The 20,664-nt window shown below is 38.3% G+C and overlaps 1 protein-coding gene across 9 annotated transcripts in view; it reads right to left on the minus strand.

Annotated features, from left to right (window-relative positions):
• Nucleotides 1-20,664, minus strand: part of PALM2AKAP2 (PALM2 and AKAP2 fusion) — a 561,773-nt gene that overhangs the window by 273,553 nt on the left and 267,556 nt on the right. For 2 of the 9 annotated variants that reach the window (XM_043965532.1, XM_043965523.1), the window contains one exon: nucleotides 8,256-17,513. The exons of the other annotated variants lie outside the window; for them this stretch is intronic. In XM_043965532.1, coding sequence (XP_043821467.1) covers nucleotides 16,765-17,513 — 749 coding nt within the window. In that variant the 3' untranslated portion in view covers nucleotides 8,256-16,764. Of the gene's footprint in view, nucleotides 1-8,255; nucleotides 17,514-20,664 lie in introns of those variants that run through there. 9 annotated transcript variants of the gene reach the window in all.

The following is a 20,664-nucleotide window of genomic DNA, read 5'->3' on the forward strand; positions in this document are numbered from 1 at the left end:
TCCTTTGAAAGTGATAGCCATATAACCTCCACACATTACATAGGTAGATTTTGTCAACTTCCAGTCTCTATTACCTTACATAGCTTTTCCATAGATACCTGATTTATTTGCTTATACTAACAGGAAATAGGGGTAGGGATTGGACCTGTGATGTTCCTAGTAAGGAAGTCCTTCTACCAATACAAGTTGACACCTTCTCTGCAACTTAGAGAGTCACCAAGAGCAATGAGATATTAAATGTTTAACCCAGGGTCACAGAGTCACATTGTGTTAGAGGCCGGACTTGAACCCAGGTCTTGTTGGTTCCAAGGCTACTGCTGTCCTGGGCCACTTCCTTAGTGTAAGGGAGAAATATTAATTCTTTTAAGCCATAAGCAAGGATCACTTAATTTCTGGAATCAGCAATGTATAATCCCAGTACAATAATAGTTTACAAGCATTTTCTCAAACTATATTATTAGATCCTCTCAGCCATGTGAGATTGGTGGTAGTTTTCAAAACACTTTCATAAATATCTTATCATTAGATCCTCACAGCAACTGTGTGAGGTAATAGTCTTCCCATTTTGCAGATGAAGAAACTTGATCCCCTAAGTCTGTTGACTCAGGCCAGTGCTCATTCCAATATACCTTGCTGCTCTTTGAGAGAGTTAATGTGCTTGCTTAAATGCCTACCCAGAAGTGATTTGCTCTCTGGGGAGTCTGAGGCTCATGAAATAGAAAAGAAAATAGAAGGAGATGGAAAGTTAACACTTAATGTCGCTTTTGTGAGGTCTTGTGAATAATGCCCCTCCTCCACTTTCCCTACCCCCACAGACTGTTTATTTCTCCAATTGTGAGTGAACCAAGGCTGCTGTATTTACTGTTCTTGTTTACTAATCCCCAGAGTATTCAAATAGCAATCAAGCAATCTCCAGGCCGTGTTATATGATGAAACAACAGTAGCTGCACATTTCCAGGTGCACGGAACACAGCCCTGCTAGGTTCTTGGCACAATGAGAAGGCTTGGTATTTGTCTGCTGCTTCGGTTTCTCCCATCTGTCTAGAAATTCACATCTGGCCCCATAAAATTGCTCTTATAGCTCCAGCAGAAGCCAATGAGATCTGCTTTTCATCAGGGAGGGATTTTTTTTTTTTTTTTTTGCTAGGGACAGCTGTTCAGCTGGAAAACTTGTTACTATTGTTTTGTCTGAATTGGAGGTCTTTAAGGAAGAATCTAAACTTCATGGTTGATATATTCAGTTTACTTCTTCTAAGACTGGCAGGTTTTAAAGTTCATTCCAGAGATGAGAAAAGTTCTGATTTCCACTTTCAACCTATAGGCTGAAAGCAAGCATCAATAAGACTTTCCAGTCTAGGAGATGCCCTTGAATCTGTCCATGTATTACAGTATAAGGGATGCTCTCAGTTAAGAACAACTTGAGGCTATATTCTAAAGGACAGAAAATTCCCATTTAACTATTTTTTGTGTGTGTGAGGCAATTGGGGTTAAGTGACTTGCCTAGGGTCACACAACTAGTAAGTGTTAAGTATCTGAGGCTGAATTTGAACTTAGGTCCTCCTGACTCCAGGGCCAGTGCTCTATCCACTGCGCCACCTAGTTGCCCCCCCCCCATTTAACTACTGACCTCTCTCTCTCCTCTTTCCTTTTCTTCTCTCTCTTCCCCCTTCCCCTCTCCCTCTCCCCCACTCCCTCTCTCCCCTTCCTACCTTCTCCCCCTCCCCCTTCCCCCCTCTCTCCTCTCTCTCCCTCCTTTCCCCCCCAACTCTAGGGAGAAACTGAGACCTACTATGAGACACTAATTATTAGTTCAGGGTCCCCAGAATAAATGGGTTTTGGTTGAGTGGGCACATTTTAGTCATAATTCTGGCCCAGAAAAGCAGAACATAGTAACCAAATTAAACAGCTTTAAAATTGAGAAGATATGATGAAGTAAATATATATGTGATGAAACAGTATAGTTTAGTGCAGTGTTTCTCAAACTTCTTACACTTAATGGTTAAACTTATACTTTTATATTTAGTCCTTTTGGCACTCTGAAAAATGACTAAGGACCCTAAAGAGTTTTTTGTTTATGTGGATTCTATCTTTTGATATTTATTATATTAGAAATTATTATTAATAATAACAGCTAGCATTTATGCATTCTTTAAGATCTGCAAAGGATTTTATAGTATTATCTTATTTTATCCTCATAACCACCATGGGAGTTAGGGGATATTATTAACAGCATTTTACAGATGAGGAAACTAAGGCAGGAAGAGTGACTGACTCTGGGTCACTCATCTGGTTAGTGTCCGAGGCCAGATTTGAACTTAGGACTTCCTGACTTCAGGTCCAGTGCTCTATCCACTGTGCAACTAGCTAGCTGCCTACATCTTAGTGTTGCTATAAAAATAGTTTTAACTTCAGGGACCCTCTGAAAAGTTCCTAAGGACCCTCAGGGGTCCCTGGATCATACTTTGAAAACCACTCATCCAGTAGATAGAAAGCTGATTATAGTTGGAAGATCAAGGTTCATATTCTGAATCTCATAGCAACCACTGGTAAGCCCCTCAACCCTTAACAGGTCCATAAAACCTTTTTTTTTTTGGTGAGGCAATTGGGGTTAAGTGACTTGCCCAGGGTCACACAGCTAGTAAATGTTAAGTGTCTGAGGCCAGATATGAACTCAAGTCCTCCTGAATCCCAGGCAGGTGCTCTATCCACTACACCACCTAGCTGCCCCCATAAAACTTTTAAAGTTGATTTGAGTTGCTAATATGCATTGGTTGGAGGGAGTTTCCACACTAGGAAACCCCTATCCTAATAAAATCACAGGTCCGGATCAGAAATAATAATAGCATAAAGAAATGGTTAGTAGAAAACCTGCATTTATGGTAACCAAAAGTGACACATTTTCCAGAGAAGTCTGAATCTCGAGAAAATCTTGATAGAAAATAGATTAAAGACAGACTTTTTTTTTTTTTTTTGCAGGGCAATGGGGGTTAAGTCACTTGCCTGGTGTCACACAGCCAGTAAGTGTCAAGTGTCTGAGGCTGCATTTGAACTCAGGAACTTCTGAATCCAGGGCCAGTGCTTTATCCACTGTGCCACCTAGCCGCCCCAAGACATAGACTTTTAACAGGGCTTTACAAAAGGACTATCTTCTGTCAGATCATGTGTCCTTTATTTTTGATTTGGAAAACTTATTCAAGGAATCTATGTCCCTGTTCTTCTTACTCCTTTCCTGGAGACAGATTTTTAAATTTTTCTCTGCCTGTATCTGATTTTATGTTTGAGGGGATTAAGGTTATGTTAACATGAAGCCATCACAACCTAAAAATGAGAATTTACTGTGGATACATAGGCAGACTGTAAGTGGAAGAAATTCTTAGTGTAGTGAGCCTACATCTTTGCTACTGAAAAACAAATACTTTTTTTTAACATATAAAAATAGAGAAGGAAGCATTTGGCAAATAGAGGGACAAAAGTAGCTATGGAAAAACATGATATGGGAATACCAGCAAAAAAAAAAAGGATTAATATTCAATGGACCCAGAGAGGACTTTTGGAAAATATCTGGCTTTGCTGGGGATAGAGGAGAAGCAAATCAGTTTAAGAGGCAGGAGGCCCACATTCTAGGCTCAGCTCTGCTATTGGGCCACTGTGGGAAAAACTAGGTCTCAATTTGCTCATCTGTAAAATGGAAAGGCTGGACTGGATACCTTCCAGGCCTAATGTTATTAAATGGTGCCAGTCATTGCCTTTGTACAAGATGGAGCAACTGTTAGAGGAAAGCAGAAGTCAGTTGCATGTAGACTGGTGAATGGCGAGAAGGACTTACTTAATAAAGGAAACATTTTTCAGGGTGATAAATGCAGGTATGAAAAGTCTTAGTCTAAGCTGCTGACCAGGCAGCAGTGTGGGGTATTAGTTGATGACTTGGGAGTGAATAAAGAACCATAGTTTGACCTTTTGCCATCCAGAAAGTTGAACCCAGTAAGCAACATTCCCTTGGAAGGCTTTCAGAGGTGGTAAGTGCTAAGAAAACCATTTTTTACACTTAGTACTTTCTAAATGAGGGCTGTTAGGTGTTGCAGTGGAGAGAGTGCTGGGCCTGGAGTCAGGAAGACTCACCTTCCTGAGTTCAAATATGACCTTAGACTCTTTCTAGCTACGTGACCCTGGGCAAATCACTTAACCCTGTTTGACTCAGTTTCCACATCTGTAAAACGAGCTGGAGAAGAAAATGGCAAACCACTCCAGTATCTTTGCTATCATGACTAAACAACAACTTTCTAGATGAGCCTTGGAATAAATACCTGGACTTTCTCCCTCTTTCTCATCTTGATTATGAGCCTCTCATTGAGGCCTAATGGGTAGTCAGAGTAGGGTAGAAGGAGTGTTGATTTTGGAGTCATGTAGACCTGTCTTCAAGACCCACCTCTGACTCATACTGGCTTTGTGACCCTGAACAAGTAACCTGACTTTTCAACGCCCCAGATAATTCTTCCAAGATTGTAAGTTGCCAAGCAGGTGTTAATGGGCACTGGTAAATGGGAGTTTGCTGATCAATAGACACTTCCCCATTCCAGGGGTTCTTAACCTATAGGGTCCAGGTCCCTAGATATATTTGGGGAGGGAGAAAGGGGAAGGATACTCCATGACCTAAGATGGAGGAAAAAAATTACATTTTTATTTTCATTAACCTATAACTGAAATTTAGCATTTCTCCTAATAATATAAAAACAACATTTTGAGAAAGAATCCATAGGCTTCACCAGATTGCCAAAGGAGTCTATGACAAAAAAGATTAAGAACCCCTGACCTATACCAGTGAAATAATGGGTTCAATTAAAAAAAATTCTCTTCACTACCCTCTATTTAGTGTAGTGGCAAGAGCACTGGAACATGAGTCAGAGGACCTGGGTTCAAATTCTGCTGTGATCTATATAATGTGTTAACTTGGGCAAGTGACTTAACTTCCCCTGGGCCTCAGTTTCCCCATCTGTAAAAAGAGGGAGTTGGACTAGATGGCTTCTGAGGTTCCTCTCAGCTCCAATATGGCCCTTAGCTTGGGACAGAGGGGAAACTAATTTTTGATCTTTGTGGTTTGAGAATAACTGATTTATCAAGTAGCTGTAATTTCATGTTGCCTTCCATATTCCAAGGATCTTTGCTAATCATTTGTGGGGCTGGAAGTGGTGGTGGAAACTCACTGACTTTGGGGCCAGAAAACTGGGGTTGAGGCACCAGTTCTGCCACTATTTGTGTGACCTTGTCCAAGATCATTTTACTTTTCTGGGGCTTAGTTTCCTCATTTCTAAAATGTTCAGTTTTGACTACATACCTAACCTGCATAAATGTGAAACATTTTGCATAGATTGTTTTCATTTGATCCTAACAACAAATTTATGAGGTGGGTGTTATGATTATCCCCATTTTACAGATGAGGAAACTGAGATTGAGAGAAGGCCACACAATGTGGCCTGTTGTCACAAACTAGTCATTGTCCCAGGTAGGATTCAAATTCAGATCTTCCTGACGCCAAGTCCATCACTCTCTCAACTATGCCCTTATAGCATGAAATCTGACAGAAATAGGTTTTACATTAATATGAGTGAAATTTACATTTAGAGATAAAGAAGGACTTCCTGATGGAAAAGAAGGTTTAAAATGATCAAGGCAGACTATGAAGTGTCCTTCTGGCAATTTAAAAAGTCTATCATCAGGGGCAGCTAGGTGGTGCAGTGGGTAAAGCACCAGCCCTGGATTCAGGAGTACCTGAGTTCAAATCCAGCCTCAGACACTTGACACTTACTAGCTATGTGACCTTGGGCAACTCACTTAACTCCCATTGCCCTGACCCCCCTCCCCCCAATTTTTAAAAAAAAGTCTATCATCTCCCTTGTTTGACCTAAATCACCTACAATGCTTTGTCTTGACCTCTTTGTTCTGTATTTTTTTCCAGCAGGATATATGCTTTTTTTTTTTTTTGGTGGGGCAATGAGGGCTAAGTGACTTGCCCAGGGTCACACAGCTAGTAAGTGTCAAGTGTCTGAGGCTGTATTTGAACTCAGGTCTTCCTGAATCCAGGGCCAGTGCTTTATCCTCTGTGCCACCTAGATGCCCTTCTGTATTCTTTTAAAATCTAAAATGTCATCCCCACTCTGCTTAAGTAGAGTTGAAAAATCATGAAACCACAAGAACTTTATCTTGTTCCATACTATAATACACCACAGCACAGCTAGGGGGCCCAGTGGACAGAGTGCCAGGCCTGGAGTCAGGAAGATTTGAGTGTAAATCTGGCCTCCAGACACTTAGTAGGGTTGAAAGGACTGAATGATTACAAAAATAGTGTATCTCTCTACATATCTGATTTGGCCAACACTGCCATTCTTTTAAAGAGCAAATGATTTGGTGTGGCCTACTTCCAGAAAGTATTACCTCGCCTACTTCTTGGGGAAGGAAATCCTACTTTTCTAGTTAGTTTGAAGGGAAGTGGAGTCATGACTGATGTACAAGGGGAAGTTTAAAACATCTATAAGATACATGGGTAATGGACTCAAGGACAGGCCATTCAGCCAAGAGGGAAATCACCTGGTCACTTTTAGGAACTTTCTGAAGCCAACTAAGGAGTCTGTCACATGATCAGATAAAATACTAATTGCTATTAAGGTACCCTTTTCCCATTTTATGCTGTGGTTAAGAATGAGAAATTATTTCGCTCATCACTGGCTGGAGTGACTGGCATCTCATTTCATTTCTTTCTTCAAAACCTTGGAATTTCACTCTAAATGTGCACTCTTAGAATGAAATTGGACTTATGGTGGGCTGGGTCTATTTTCAAGTGTTGGTAACCTGGGGTCCATCAATGTTTTAAAAAATATATTTTTGATGATGATGATTCTAATAATAGCTAGCATTTATACAGTACTTTAAGGTTTACAAAGCATTTTGTGCATATTATCTCATACTTTAGGAGGTAGTTGCAATTATTATTACCATTTTACAGATAAGGAAACTGAGGTAGAAAGAAGTTAAGTGACTTGTCCAGTGTTACACAGCTACTATCTGAAGCCACATTTGAACTCAGGTTTTCCTGATTCCAGGTCCAACACTCTAGCCACTATACCAGCTAACTGTATTTCAATGTAATTGGTCTTGTTTTTTGTAATTCTGTAATCCTATACATTTTATTTTATGCATTTAAAAAACCTTATTCTCAAGATTCCATAGGTTTCACAAGCTTTCCAAAGGACTTCATGACAAAAATTGGTCAAAACCCCCTGATTTAGTCCCTTTGGTCAGAGCTCAGAGTACCTAAAAGACCTTAACTTATAAGATAGTTTTGCTTACTGAGGTGATCCCTGAAGCAAGGATGACCTTTCCAGAAGACTCAGTTTTTTCCTGTCCAAGTCTAGGTAGCTTACAAAGAAACTTTCCAAGTGTAAATTTGTCCTCTTTGGACAAAAGTTTATACGGTGACAGATTTAGACTTGAAAGAACCTTAGAAGTCCACTGAGTCACCCTTCTTCCTTTTATAAATGAGGAAACTAAAAATGAAAGAGGTTAAATGACTTGGCCAGGGTCTCATAATTAGTGTAAGAGGCAGAATTCAAGCCCAGTACTCTAACAACTGTACCATCTTACCATCTACCTGCCTTTGGCACTAAGTGGAACACTGTAAAACCAGGTGGCTATGGATTCCAAAGGTGAGGGGGGTGAAAGGGCAGAGATAGACTGAGGATCTGTAACTAGAAGAAAACTGATCCTTTATGATCTTGTCAGTTTATGGTAAAACTTAATCCCCCCCCCCCCCCAGCACTTTGGTAAATGCTATCTATAGCTCTCAATCCAGACACTTGTAGAGACTTTACTACAAGGAATGTAAAGGAACTGTCTACCTAAGTAACTGTATTGCCTAAGGGTTTAGCCCTGTTTTGCTGAAACTCCCAGAACCTGAAAAATGTTCTAAGTGCCTAAGGAAAGCAAAATCTTTTTTAAGTGAAAAGAAAAGGAATGGCTTTATCCAGACACACAGAATAAGAGGCTGGTGCAGGAATGGGATGGAAAGTAGCAGGGAAGGTGAGTTAGTAGTCCTGGGTGAAAGCTAACAGCCATGGATTAGTAATCAGTACAGAATGTGAACCCAGACACATTTGTTAGTGTTTATTTGTTTATGAACAGCCTCTGTCACAGCGTGTCACCCCAATACAGAAGATCTTGGCAAAGTGGGAACTGAAAAGAATTCAAGCACAGAGACACAGAGGTAGGTGCAGTGAAAAGGCAGTTTATTTTCTATTAATACTGTACAGAGGAAAAGAGAGAAGCCACAGTTACAGTTTGACTGTCTCTGGCAGTGTTATTTCTGATATCTTTTTTTTTTTTAATCATTAATCTGTAGGAGACAGAACGGTCAACATAAGCTTCAGGTTACAAAGTTTAGCAGCTAGGCCAGAAATTCTAATTCAGTGTGAGCACAACAGGTCCCCTTTCCCCCCTCCCCCAACAAAGTGGATCTATTTACATATATAAGGCTCACCCAAAATGAGCAGCTAAAGCTGAAAATTTCCATCGACAACCTACATTCACTGTAAAGCTGCATTTTTTACACAACATTTTCTTAAACCCCTGTAAGAATCAAACATATCTAGGTTTGAAGTTTGAGAGGAGGGAAAATATGTAACCCCCCTTTGTCCCCCTCCCCCACCAAAACCCCAACAACCAGCCAACCATGAAATAACAGGAACTTCTTTCCATTTTCTGAAACATTATTTCACTCCACTGGATTCTTTTTGTTCTAACCAGGGCTTAAGTTTTGTCTCCTACAGCATTAGCTGTTGCTAACTGCTGCAAAACTCATTTTCTTTCTGAGCTAAGAGATGCTTCCTTCTTTTTCAGCTCTAAGACAAAACAGGCCTTTCGGGGTTAGAGTTAGCTCCTATGGACAATTGCATAGTTCTCCTCTTACTAGACTTTGGTTGCAGAGATGCCTCTGTTAAAGGGGTGCTCGGTCAAAATAATAGCTGAACTAAGGGGGGGCCTATTTGAAAGGAGCCCCAATGACATACAAGAGAAAACTGGACGAGACACGGAAGGGCTTCTCTCCTTTGTTAGACTGTGAATTCCTTGAGAGCACTGGCCTTTTTTTTTTCCTAACCTTTTTTGTGTCTCCAGAACTTAGGACAATGCCTAGCATGTTGTAGGTCCTTAATAAATGCTTGTTATCTAGACTGCTGGCAACTTTCTAAAGCCAACTGAGGAATCTATTTGCCTGATCAGATAAAACACTCACTGCTATTAAATGATCTATTTTCCATTTTATGTAGTGACTAAGAATGAGAAAAATAAATCCCCAATGGGGATTCAGAGGGTTTAATGCTGAATGCAACCTTTAGGGTCTGGTTTTCTCAGGTTTGAAGAAGCTATCTGTGCTTGGAAAATTGTGTGTGAAGATGCAAGACATGGGGTAACTTCTTTTAAATGTTGTTGTGTGTGTTTTTTAAATAGGTAATGCTGACTGAGCTATGATGTTGCACCTGGGGAAAACTGAGAACACATGCAATTGGGAATGGTGACATTCAGCAGAAAGAGAATGAATTTGAGAGCTTGTGGGTGCATTTCACAACACATTGGAGATCACTCATATATGGAGAAGAAGAATCAGTCCATTTCTGTCTCTACTTGACTGTTTTAAAATTTATGTTCTTTTTCTCCACTGATATTTATAGGGCAGGGTATTAGGAGACTCTAATTTGAACATTGTGGTTTTATACATTTATGGACATATCTTAGGCACACAGATGTTTCTGAAACATCTTGTCACAACAAAATACAGGATGGTGATTTTTTTTTTATTCAACCTTAACTATACTATTATTCCCGAAATAGCTGAAAGAATTTGACTTGGACACTTCCTGGACTTTATTAATATATTAGATATCCATAGCTGCTGGGATATTATTAATTCTTTCAAAGGTTCAACTGATGAGATATAACCAATAGTACAATTAAATTATTTTTTAAAAATGTTATCTCATCTAATGGCAGGTATAAAATTCAATCTTTTGGTCAGTGTTGACTAAAAACAGTGATAGAGTGGGAAAGAATGCTAGATCTGGGACCAGTGCATGAATTTGGGCTCCAGCTCTGTTGTTTACCACCTGGGTGACTCTAGGCAAGTCACGTAACCTCAATGTATCTTAGTTTCCTCATTTGTAAAATGAGGACACTGGACTAGATGATCTCTGAGGTCTCTTCTAGCTCTATCATTCTGTGGACAATCCCATCACCTGCTTTCATTCAGTGGTAAGGTAGGGTCAGTAATCCCTCTGAGAAAGGTATTTGTGAACCTGTTTCCCGAACCAAGGCCTAGGTGAGTTCTGTAAACTCCACTGCAAAATTGTCATCCTAAGAGTGGGATGGAAATGCTTCCATTTGTCAAGAGTGCAGTGCTTCCAAACTAAGCTTACAGAATATGTTATCTCATTAGAAAAATATTATTCCTTTAAAAAAATACATAAATGTAAAATACTACATTTCATTAACTCTCTTCACTTATTTCCATAGCACATTATTAATAATATTAAGCAAAGTAAATGAATAATACCCTTCTTTCATACTAGACATCAACATTGGATTTCCCTTAATATATCTGCATGCCATTATTATTGTGCTTAATTAAAAAGAAAAAAAAAAGCTCTCTTAGACCTAGATATATATTTTCGCTATACTACCAACTCTGGGCAAGAGCAGCAAAACCAACTGCAAGTTGGCTACTAAATGGTTTTCACTGGCACTACCATATTATGAGGGTGTCAGTAACTAAGGTGAATTTCAGCATACCTTCAAAATATCTTTCAGAAACAGGAATAAACATTCTGTCAACATTGCACTGCAGAGACTATTACAACCACACATTTAGATATTGGATTAAGGGTGTATAGAAATGCATACACTACAGATAAAAATTTTTATATGGGAGAGAACCCTGGTGGGAATTCTGTATAACTGTGAAAAATGAAACTTTACCTTAGCTACTGCCTCCTAAATATAGAATATAGCAGCACGATTAATGACAAGGGTCCTAGCCTGGGGTTCTATTCTCAGCTCTTCCACTAACTGTGTCATACTTGGTAGATCATTTTCTCTGTCTCAACCCCAATATCATCTTCTGTAAAATGAGGGGATTGATAAGGTGACCTTTGGCATCCCTTTGAACTCTGACATGCTATATATTTATGGTATCACGTACTCAACTGGAAGCATAGAAAGGTGTCCAAATGGCTGGCCCAGATGCAAAGATATTGCCTAAACTATATAACCTCTGTACATCACTTGTGCTCATGGGATGTGTGTGTGTGTGTGTGTGTGTGTGTGTGTGTGTGTGTGTATGTATCCTGGATTTTTATCACATTTCATAGGAGTCTTGGGTTCTGATAATTGCACTAAGGGGTTGCAAAAGATAATGTTGTGTTTATACAGCTTTGGAATACAGCCTGAATTATCGAAAAGGACAGAAAAGAAGAAAAATAAATAGAGTACTAAGGCAAACAGTCAAATGGCCCATCAGACCTATATTATCATTCATTTAGGTAACTTCACAAAGGCAAATCAGATAAGTTCTGTAAACATAAACCATACAGTACATCAGCCATAGGTAAATGAATAGAAAGCCACCCTGTAATTCTTTTCTTTCTGTATCTCTGTTCTTTTGTCCCGAGGGTATTTTTTTTTTAACTTTTTGATAAAAATTCAGTGCTTTGCAGAAAAACAGCCCCAGATGAATGAGGGACAATGGGGAGGGGAAAAGAAACATCACAATACCCCAAAGTGTAGAAACTTAGAAAAAATTCACAAAATATTAAAAAAAAAATTTCACAGGCAATCAATTTCTCCCTATTTAGTAAGAGTGAATGAACACTGAAAAATGTGTTTTTATAAAAGTTAAGGCTAACCAGTTCATTGCTGTAGGAAGCATGCAGTTCAGTCCATTTCTGATTTTCTCTCTTTCCCCTACAAGGAGTTTTTCATGTTGTAGTTTTGATCTACATATATTTAACTTTTAATGGAGTTCAGAAATTGAGGTCCTTTTAAACCAAGAAAAACCCTAGTAAACATTTTTAAAGAGTACACTTGATAACTTGTTCTGTATCCCTCATGATGTGGAGTGCTTTGAGGGCAGGGACTTTTTTTGGTTGTTTCTATAGCCCCATTGCCTTGCTCAGTGCTTGGCATACAGTAGATGATTAATAAATGTTTGTCAAATGAATGAAAGAATGGAGCTTTTGTCTGAATCTAAATTGTGCAGGTATCCATGTTCAACTTCTAGAGGGTTTTTTTTTAATAAAAAGTTTTTGTTTTTTTAATGCAGTGAGTTAATTGGAACAATGAAACAATGAAAATGCAGATTGATTACCAAATTATGATCCATAATAAGAAATCATGGTGACAAGTTAGTGCTATAGGCAAATGCTCAATTCAATGCGATATTAAAATAGAAATCTTTAATTTTCAGAAAAGACTAGGCCAGGTCTACAAAGTACCAGTGAATTAGTCAAAGAAATGGAAAAAAAATCCAGTCCAGCTGATTTGCTATAGTTGTCTACACCCAGTAGGACTAATATTTCCAGGTTCCCTGAATGGCTTTATGGGTTAACTCTGGCAAAGATGACAAACTAAATCTTCTTGATCAAGTCTTGTCCTATTCAGCAGATATGACTTGCTTAAGCACTAGGTTTTTTTCTAAAAAGTTGTGAACAGGTAGGATTTGGGGAACTCACATCGTATTTTAAATGCACAGAGGAACCTGTGATTTAACTTTATGCTGCTAGTTGTGAAAACACAACGCTGTGTTTAAAAACTTTTCCATCAATATACTAGGGTTCCCACAAGTAGGGATTTTACTACATGAGTCTCTGGTTGACAAAACCATATATCACAATCCTTACTTTACAGATAGTAAACCACTCTTTTACCACTCTATAAAGAGAGAACCACCCCTTCTCTTAAAAAAAAAATCCTGGGTGGTTCAGTGGATAAAGCACCAGCCCTGGATTCAGGAGTACCTGAGTTCAAATCTGGTCTCAGACACTTGACACTTACTAGCTGTGTGACCCTGGGCAAGTCACTTAACTCCCATTGCCCCGCCTAAAAAAAAATATCCTGTATGTCTACATTTTGGGTAAAAATTAGAATATATCTTAGTAAAAATTGTGACAATATTTATCCATGGTTTTACTATACAGCATTGGCATTTTTTATTAAGGTCATTATGCTTTTGCAGTTATAAGCATGCCAGGCCAATTTCCTTTTGCCTTCTTCCCCTCTCCTTAAGCAATAAATTTGCACCACTGGGGTATTTTTCAGTGGCCTTTCTACAGTCTCTGTAATGTATATTATAGCAAGAAGGATGGAAGGCAAACTGTTTTTGCTTTTTTTTTTAAACCTTGCCTGAATTCTAGGGATATTCTTACGTTTTACGCAGGTGGTTGGTTTTCTATCAAGAATTTCTCCAAAATTAGTAAAAAAAAAAAGACACTTACTTTGTCCTTTGGGCAGATGTTTTTCATCACCTGGACAGAAGAGTAAATGCAAACTCCAAGGTAAGAGTCATAAATTACTTTTTTTTTTTTTTAAAACTAGCATCTCAAAATGTGCCCAAATGACTTCTGAAGGTATTTGGCTTGCCTGAAAGCCACTGAGTGATGTCCAATTACTTTGGGGGCCTCAAGCAAGAAGGCTGTGATTTCAGTTTTAAATATAGTTTTAGAGAACTGTCATATCATAACCGGAGGCAACTTTTTAATGTTAAGTCTAATGATGTAAAACATACAGTTACTGGCAATGGAGGCACAATTCCACCATCTCCCAATTTTCCTCCTATATTTTGTTTCTTGAGAATGAAAAATTACAAAATTCACCTAGGATGAAAAAAAAGCCTTAAGCTTTAGGAGTTCCTTTAGGAGGAATCAAAAAGCCTTGTTTGAACTGTTTAATATTTTTTTAATGACTGTATCCATGGGTTTTGTGAATATGTTTTTAAAATATTTTGATAACTATTCCAATATAATTTTCTTTGTAATCTATATATTTTTAATTATACATTTAAAATCTTTATTCTGAAAAGGGGGTCCATGTATTTCACCAGACTACCAAAGGGTCTATGACACACATAAACACAAAAGGTTAAGAACTCCTGATGTAAAGAATACTGTCTGGCTTTGAAGAGAATGACACCAAATATTATACTGTAGCTGAAGGCAGAAAATCTAACAAGAGCAATAGCAAAGAACAATTCGGACCTTCATAAGTCTCTGATCTCTTTATTATGTCTATTACTTAGAGTATGAAAGCTGAGTGAGACTCTGTTAGGAAGTATAAGACGTGTAAAGTTCAAAGACATAAATGATTCTTCTTGGACATGAATTACTTTAATAAAGGTAGAAGGGAGAATATTTTAATTTTAAAACTATTGACTAATCAGCCTTGTAACTACAATTATAAATAGAAACTTAATTTATTTAATTTGCTAATTGTTATTTTTCTGTGCTAAATATTAGTTGACTTTTGGGGGATTTCAAAGTGAAAAACATTCTCCAAACACACAAAGTGTTATGTAGGAATAACTCAGGCACTTGTGGAAGTTGGAGTTTCTTCTAGGTCACAGCTTTTTACCTGGGAGAATTAGACTCAGTATCTTTTTAGAAAGAAGCAAAAAAAAAGCTAAATTTAGCTTATCATTCCAGTTTCACCTGCTCATGGCTTGGAAAAAAACCCACATTGGAAAGTACAAAGTCTTAAATAAATAAAAAAAGATAAGTTACAACATGCTTTCACACTGTTTCTTCTCTAAAATAAAACACAAAAATAATGTATTGTCAAAACCAAGATGCTTCTGTTTTAAGCTAGTTTATTTCTTTTAAACTGAATGATTTTTCTTTTCATATAGGTAGGTATCTGCCTATAAGTTGCATTAGCTGATTATCTCACTGAATTCTAAAATAAATATTAGTTTGTAGAAAGGAATATAATTGAGGTTAGCCAAGTTTATTTCAAATAAAGTTTGGCTTCTAAGTTAGACAGCTTTTTCAAATTCAGTTGTTTTGGCAAACCACATCTTTAAGAACTTCTCAAAGTATCATCCACAAGTGGCTATAGTTTCCCCATAGAATTAAAAAAAAATACCCCTTTTAATTTAATTCATCTGTGAAATTAATGGTAAAATGATAGACCTCATATTCTGGAAAGCTGTACATTAGATATTTAGGGGCCATAAATTGCTTTTAAAAACCCAAAAGGTGTCATGAAGATAACAGCATTTGCTCATCTAAATAAGAATAAATAAACTTAATGTCAGAACAAGAAATTAAAACTGGAAATTTTTTAAAAATGGTTTTGTAAACTAGTATTAAGCAAGTTGTCATTGGGGCCAATTTAGCTAGTACTAGGTCTACATTCACAAGACTGCCTTTTAAAAATTTGTATTGGTTTCCCTAAGAAATTGGATCTGATCATTTGATCTCAGCTCTAGTTTAATATTTATGGAGCTTTTTTGGTCTTTCATTTTGTGGTGAAGTGGGCAAGATTTCATGTTAAAGTTATCTATAAAGCACTCTATCTTGGACAGAAAGAAAAGAACACAGAGGAAGGGCTCAGTTGAATTTGATGGGTATGTAGATTCAGCAGTTAATGCATTTAAAGCACCATCCATGATGGAAGAGAAACATCATAGAAAACAAGCTTAGGTTGGGAAAGACTACTTCAGAAATATGGTCACTTTAGAGAGAGATTCTTTAAAATAATCCCTTTGTTAAAATGTCAGAAAATAGTCATGAAAAAAACACACAAATGTCTTAATAGAAAAAAATTTACATTTTTTTTTAAAGAGAATAGAAACTAGATTCATGTTTCTGTCTGCCTCCTTCAAGTCTGGAGATAAGTCAATACTTAAAACAATGTTCATTTCATGTTCTTAGAAAATTAAAAAAATGGCAGCTTTTATACACAGAGATCATCAGTTGTGATAGACAGTTCCTGACAGTCAGGTTATGGAATGAGTATCTAAATTTCATTTCAGTTGACCCGTGGATTTTTTTCATGCCCAGTTCATTTCAGTCTTCACTGAGGGAAATATGTAGCTGCACAATACTGTAATCTGGAAGCTTAAATCAGGTTAAAATAGGATGAAGCATCATCCTCAATCCCTAACACCTAGGTATAGCCAACAGTATTTTATCACTCATGACCTAAAAATGAAGGCTCATGTTAAAAAAAAAAAAGTCATTGGGAATGGTTGGGACTACATTTCAGAAACATGCCACAGAATTAAAAACAAACAAACCAAACAATCCAAATATTCTATTTCAGAGAAAGGACTTAAGGCTGGTGGATATAGGTGGTTAACTGTGAACAGCAGACTTCAACAAAGCAGTATAAATTTGAGTCACTTTTTTAGACCCACATCAAAGAGTAAATGTGTGTGTGTGAGAAGCAACTTCATAAGGAAAAAAAAATAAGATAAATATAATTACACGCACTTCGCCCCCTGATTGGGAAAACTGGTAAGAAAAAAAGAAAAGCAAAAGAGAAAGAATGCATCTGATAGAGGGGGAAATCGTGGTTCAGTCTGTTGAGGAAAGAAATCAAAAGCCATCCAGCTGCGAGGCAATGAAGGCGTCTACTTCCAGTTCACAGTATTGCAGTTAGTTGGACAGAGAGGTCTATGTGAGTGACAGAGGGAGCAGAGGCTCCTCAGAAGGAGAGAGGAGAGAGAAGCGGTCACATGACAACACAGCACTGACAGCGTTTTTTCTTTTGGGTACCTGGAGCTGGTTCTGTGGCCAGGCTCTCTTCCTTCACTTCAGGGGAGGAGGGCTCCGTGGTGTCGGAGACAGGCTTCCCGGAGACAAGCTCGGCAGCGTTCCCATCAATGGTGGACACGTCTGTCACCGTCTTCTCTCGCAGGGACTTCTCATCGTCTTCATCAATGAGGACCAGTTCTGCTTTGATGGTCTCATCATAGCCTAGCACCTTTTTGGCCTCCTCTTCGCCCTCTATGTTTTGGTACCCCATGAAAATCATGGTCACCGGCTGGTCCACGCTGGCATCAGGGACTTCCGCTCTGGGGACTTGAGCCTGTTCTGTGCTCTCGGCAGAATAGTCTTTCCTAGCTTTGTGTACCATTTCTAACTTTGCCTCCTTGCAGAGCATCTGTTCCTTCGTGTGGCTGAGTCTCCCGTCCGCTATCACAGTCCTCTCCGAGCCGGCCTTTGCCTCGTGTCCTTCTCTTATGTTTGATTGTCCGGCTTTCTGAATAAGTTCATCTACATCCTTTGAGCTTAACTTATGCACTCCGTTCTCTACCACGGTACCTCCCGAGTGCACCTCATAGACTACTTTGGTACCATCATCATAGACTTTGGCTCCTCTCTGATGGACCCCCTCTGGGCCAATGGTTGATGTAGAGAGAATCTTGGTCTCTCCTGTTTGTTTGTCTTTCTCCACATTAATTTCCATGGCGTACACAGCTTGAATGAAAACAAGAGAGGAAGTGCATGTTACAACAAAAAAAGCCAGTGAACGGTTAATTGCCAAACAGACCAAAAAAAAAAAAGTTATCGTGCCCTTTTGCCTATCGAGCTATCGCTAAGTGCCAAGCATCCCGCATGTTAGAGTGAGGTACATAATGGTGAATAGAAATGGTTACAGAGAATACAGCAGTATGTGCATTACAAAGACAAGTATGGTAGAGAAGCACCACGCACCAGTAGTGATCAGCCTGTCAAGTCCTGTGCAGAAGAAGTTCAGTTAAGAGAGTCATCAATGGGATGCATTAAAGGTTGAGAGCATGCAACCTGACCTAGACTATGCGGCTTACCTCTGCCTGACAGAAGAGGGAATTTTAAAAGCACTTAACATTCAAGTGGACTAACTCTAGAGGCCTTTGCCCATTTCTAACTTCCCCTCTGTCTTCTTGGATGCCAGGCGGGCTCTCTCAGAGCAGTTTCACATTCTACTCCAAAAGAAAGTAAATACTTTTTTTTTTTTAATAAGTTGTGGAAGTCTTCCGGTGAGGTGAGCGCTGGAGACATTTGGCTTGCTTTCTAAATAAGTTACTAGAAGCGGGACAAGACTGCATTTAGACTATCCATACAGACTGATGTATGGGAAGGATGGTCATTGGAGATCTAGCTGCATGCTCCATTTCTGAAGGCCAAAAGCCCTTCTGCACACCATGGCATTGTTCAAAAGGTGTAGGGAACAATTTCACAGTTGAATCAGTCACTTGAACGCATGTGATTAAAAAAAAAAAAAGATAAATATAGCATTTCTGGAAAAGATAAGGCAACCTGCATGCTGGTCATTTTTTTTTTTAAAGATTCCAATAAAAAATTCAGTTTCATCTCTTCAAGGTATCTAATCATTAAAATTTTACTTAATCCAAGGGAAATCTTATTTTTTTTCTCAAGAGGACACCCATACAAGTCTCTTACATACACACACACACACACACACAGAGCAGTGGTTAAAAAAGCAGATATAGGGATAGCTGGGGGTTCAGTGAATAGAGCACTGGCCCTGGAGTCAGGAGGACCTGAGTTCAAATTGGGCCTCAGGCATTTACTGTGTGACCCTGGGCAAGTCACTTAACTTGGACTGCCTTCAAAAAGGGGGGAGGGGAGCAGATGTATAACTCAGATGTTGTCAATGTTATCAGATACACTCATAATTGCTACTCCACAGTGATTAGTTAGAATAGGCTTTTAAAATGTCGGAGATTCCTTAAAAAGACTGTATTTCAAAAGTTAAACTTGTGTATGTATTTTAAAGTGTTAATTTACTTTTAACAGTGAGAGGTGTAGTGAATAAAGAGCTGGCCTGAGAACCAGGAAGATCTGGGTTTGAGTCCTGCCTCTGATACTGTGTGACCCTGGGTAGCTCAGTTGTCCTCTCAGCCCTCTGGGTGATCCTCTTATAAGTTGCAGAGGAAGTGCCAGCCTGAATTGGTACAGGACATTTCCTCACCTGGGAGTTCCCATGTCAATGAAATCACAGATCTCTATCCCTATCCTAATTTACATTAAATCTTGACTTCCCCTAGTTAATTTTTGTCTATCTATAGGAAATCTTGGGGAATATTTATAATTAACAAAGAGAAATTATGAGGCTTAGGTATAATAACAATTATCCCTCAAACATCCAATAAACCACAAAAAAAGAGGATAACACTTTGATCTTCAATAGAAATAGTATGCGCAGCTAGGTGGCACAGTGGATAGAGCACCGGCCCTGGAGTCAGGAGTACCTGAGTTCAAATCCGGCCTCAGACACGTAACAGTAGTTGTGTGACCCTGGGCAAGTCACTTAACCCCAATTGCCTCACTAACCCCAAAAACAAACAAACAAACAAAAAACCACTATGGGACAAAATGCTTCCACTTTTAGTCACACACATGTATATTTTCTGCACATTAATATTTGTTTATTCTATTGCTCTCAAAGATAGCAGCTAAACTGGGAAAAATAGAGATATTTTATAAGGTATTTTATTCCCTTAAAATCTGGATCTTTATAGCACGAATCATTCAGAGATTTGGTCAAAATGAAGCATACTAGCTTTATCCAAATCATTGGGATCAGAGGAAAATATATATTTTTAAAAATCATAATTCTAATCTGAGACACTGATGTGCAATGTTAAATAGTAGAACGAACACTTGGTTTGAAGCAGAAGGACCTAGTTTCAAATCTCACTCAACTCTATCACTTACTACCTGTGTGACACTAGGTAAGTCCCTTAACCTGTATGGGCCTCAGTTTCTTTATTTGTAAAATGAGGAATTTGGACTAGAATGCTTCTGAGAGAAACTTTTTTGGTCTTAATTAATGATCTTAAAAATCTTATCAATCTTTAACTGTTTAAGAGTACAGAAAAGTAGTTTCACTCTGGGTAATTGGGAGGTTAGGTTCCAAAGTAAGCCTTCCTGAATAGATAAAATTACCCCAGAAAATCCCAACAGTCGCCCATAAAGTATAGAACAATACCGTTAAATAATTGTCGCTGGAAGTAGATAGCGTCTCTGTAAAAGGGAGCAGTCTGTGCAGGCGGAGATGAGAAAACAGTTGAATTTGAATGTTATTTTTCATGAATTCTTAAGTGAGAGGTTCTCAGACTTTTTGGTCTCAGGATTCCAAAGAGCTTTTATTGATGTGGGGTTATATCTACTGATATTGACCATATTAAAAATTAAAGCTGTTAAAAATTTTAAAATGGTTAATTAATTCATTTAAATTGATAATAAACACATTACATCTTAACATAAATGACATTTTTATGAAAAATAGGTGTTATTTTCCAAAACAAAAAAAATTCTGTTGAGAAAAGTGGCACTGTTTTATATATTTTTGCAAACCTCTTTAACGTCTGGCTTAATAGAAGATAGGTGGATTCTCATATCTGCTTCTGTTGTGCTAAGTTATTTTGGCTGAAGTAAATGAAGAATCTCTGGTCTCTCACAGGTAATGTAGTTGGAAAAGGGAAGGGAATTTTAGTAAGCAAATAATGTAAATAGTTTTGATTTTATGGATCCCATGAAAGGGTATTGGGGTACACAAAAGTATACTCAGAGAACTGATGACTTAAACCTGATGATCAGAAGAGAGTTGGAAACAAGGACT

Source organism: Dromiciops gliroides, chromosome 1 (genome assembly GCF_019393635.1).
Source record: "Dromiciops gliroides isolate mDroGli1 chromosome 1, mDroGli1.pri, whole genome shotgun sequence".
Lineage (NCBI taxonomy): Eukaryota > Metazoa > Chordata > Mammalia > Microbiotheria > Microbiotheriidae > Dromiciops > Dromiciops gliroides.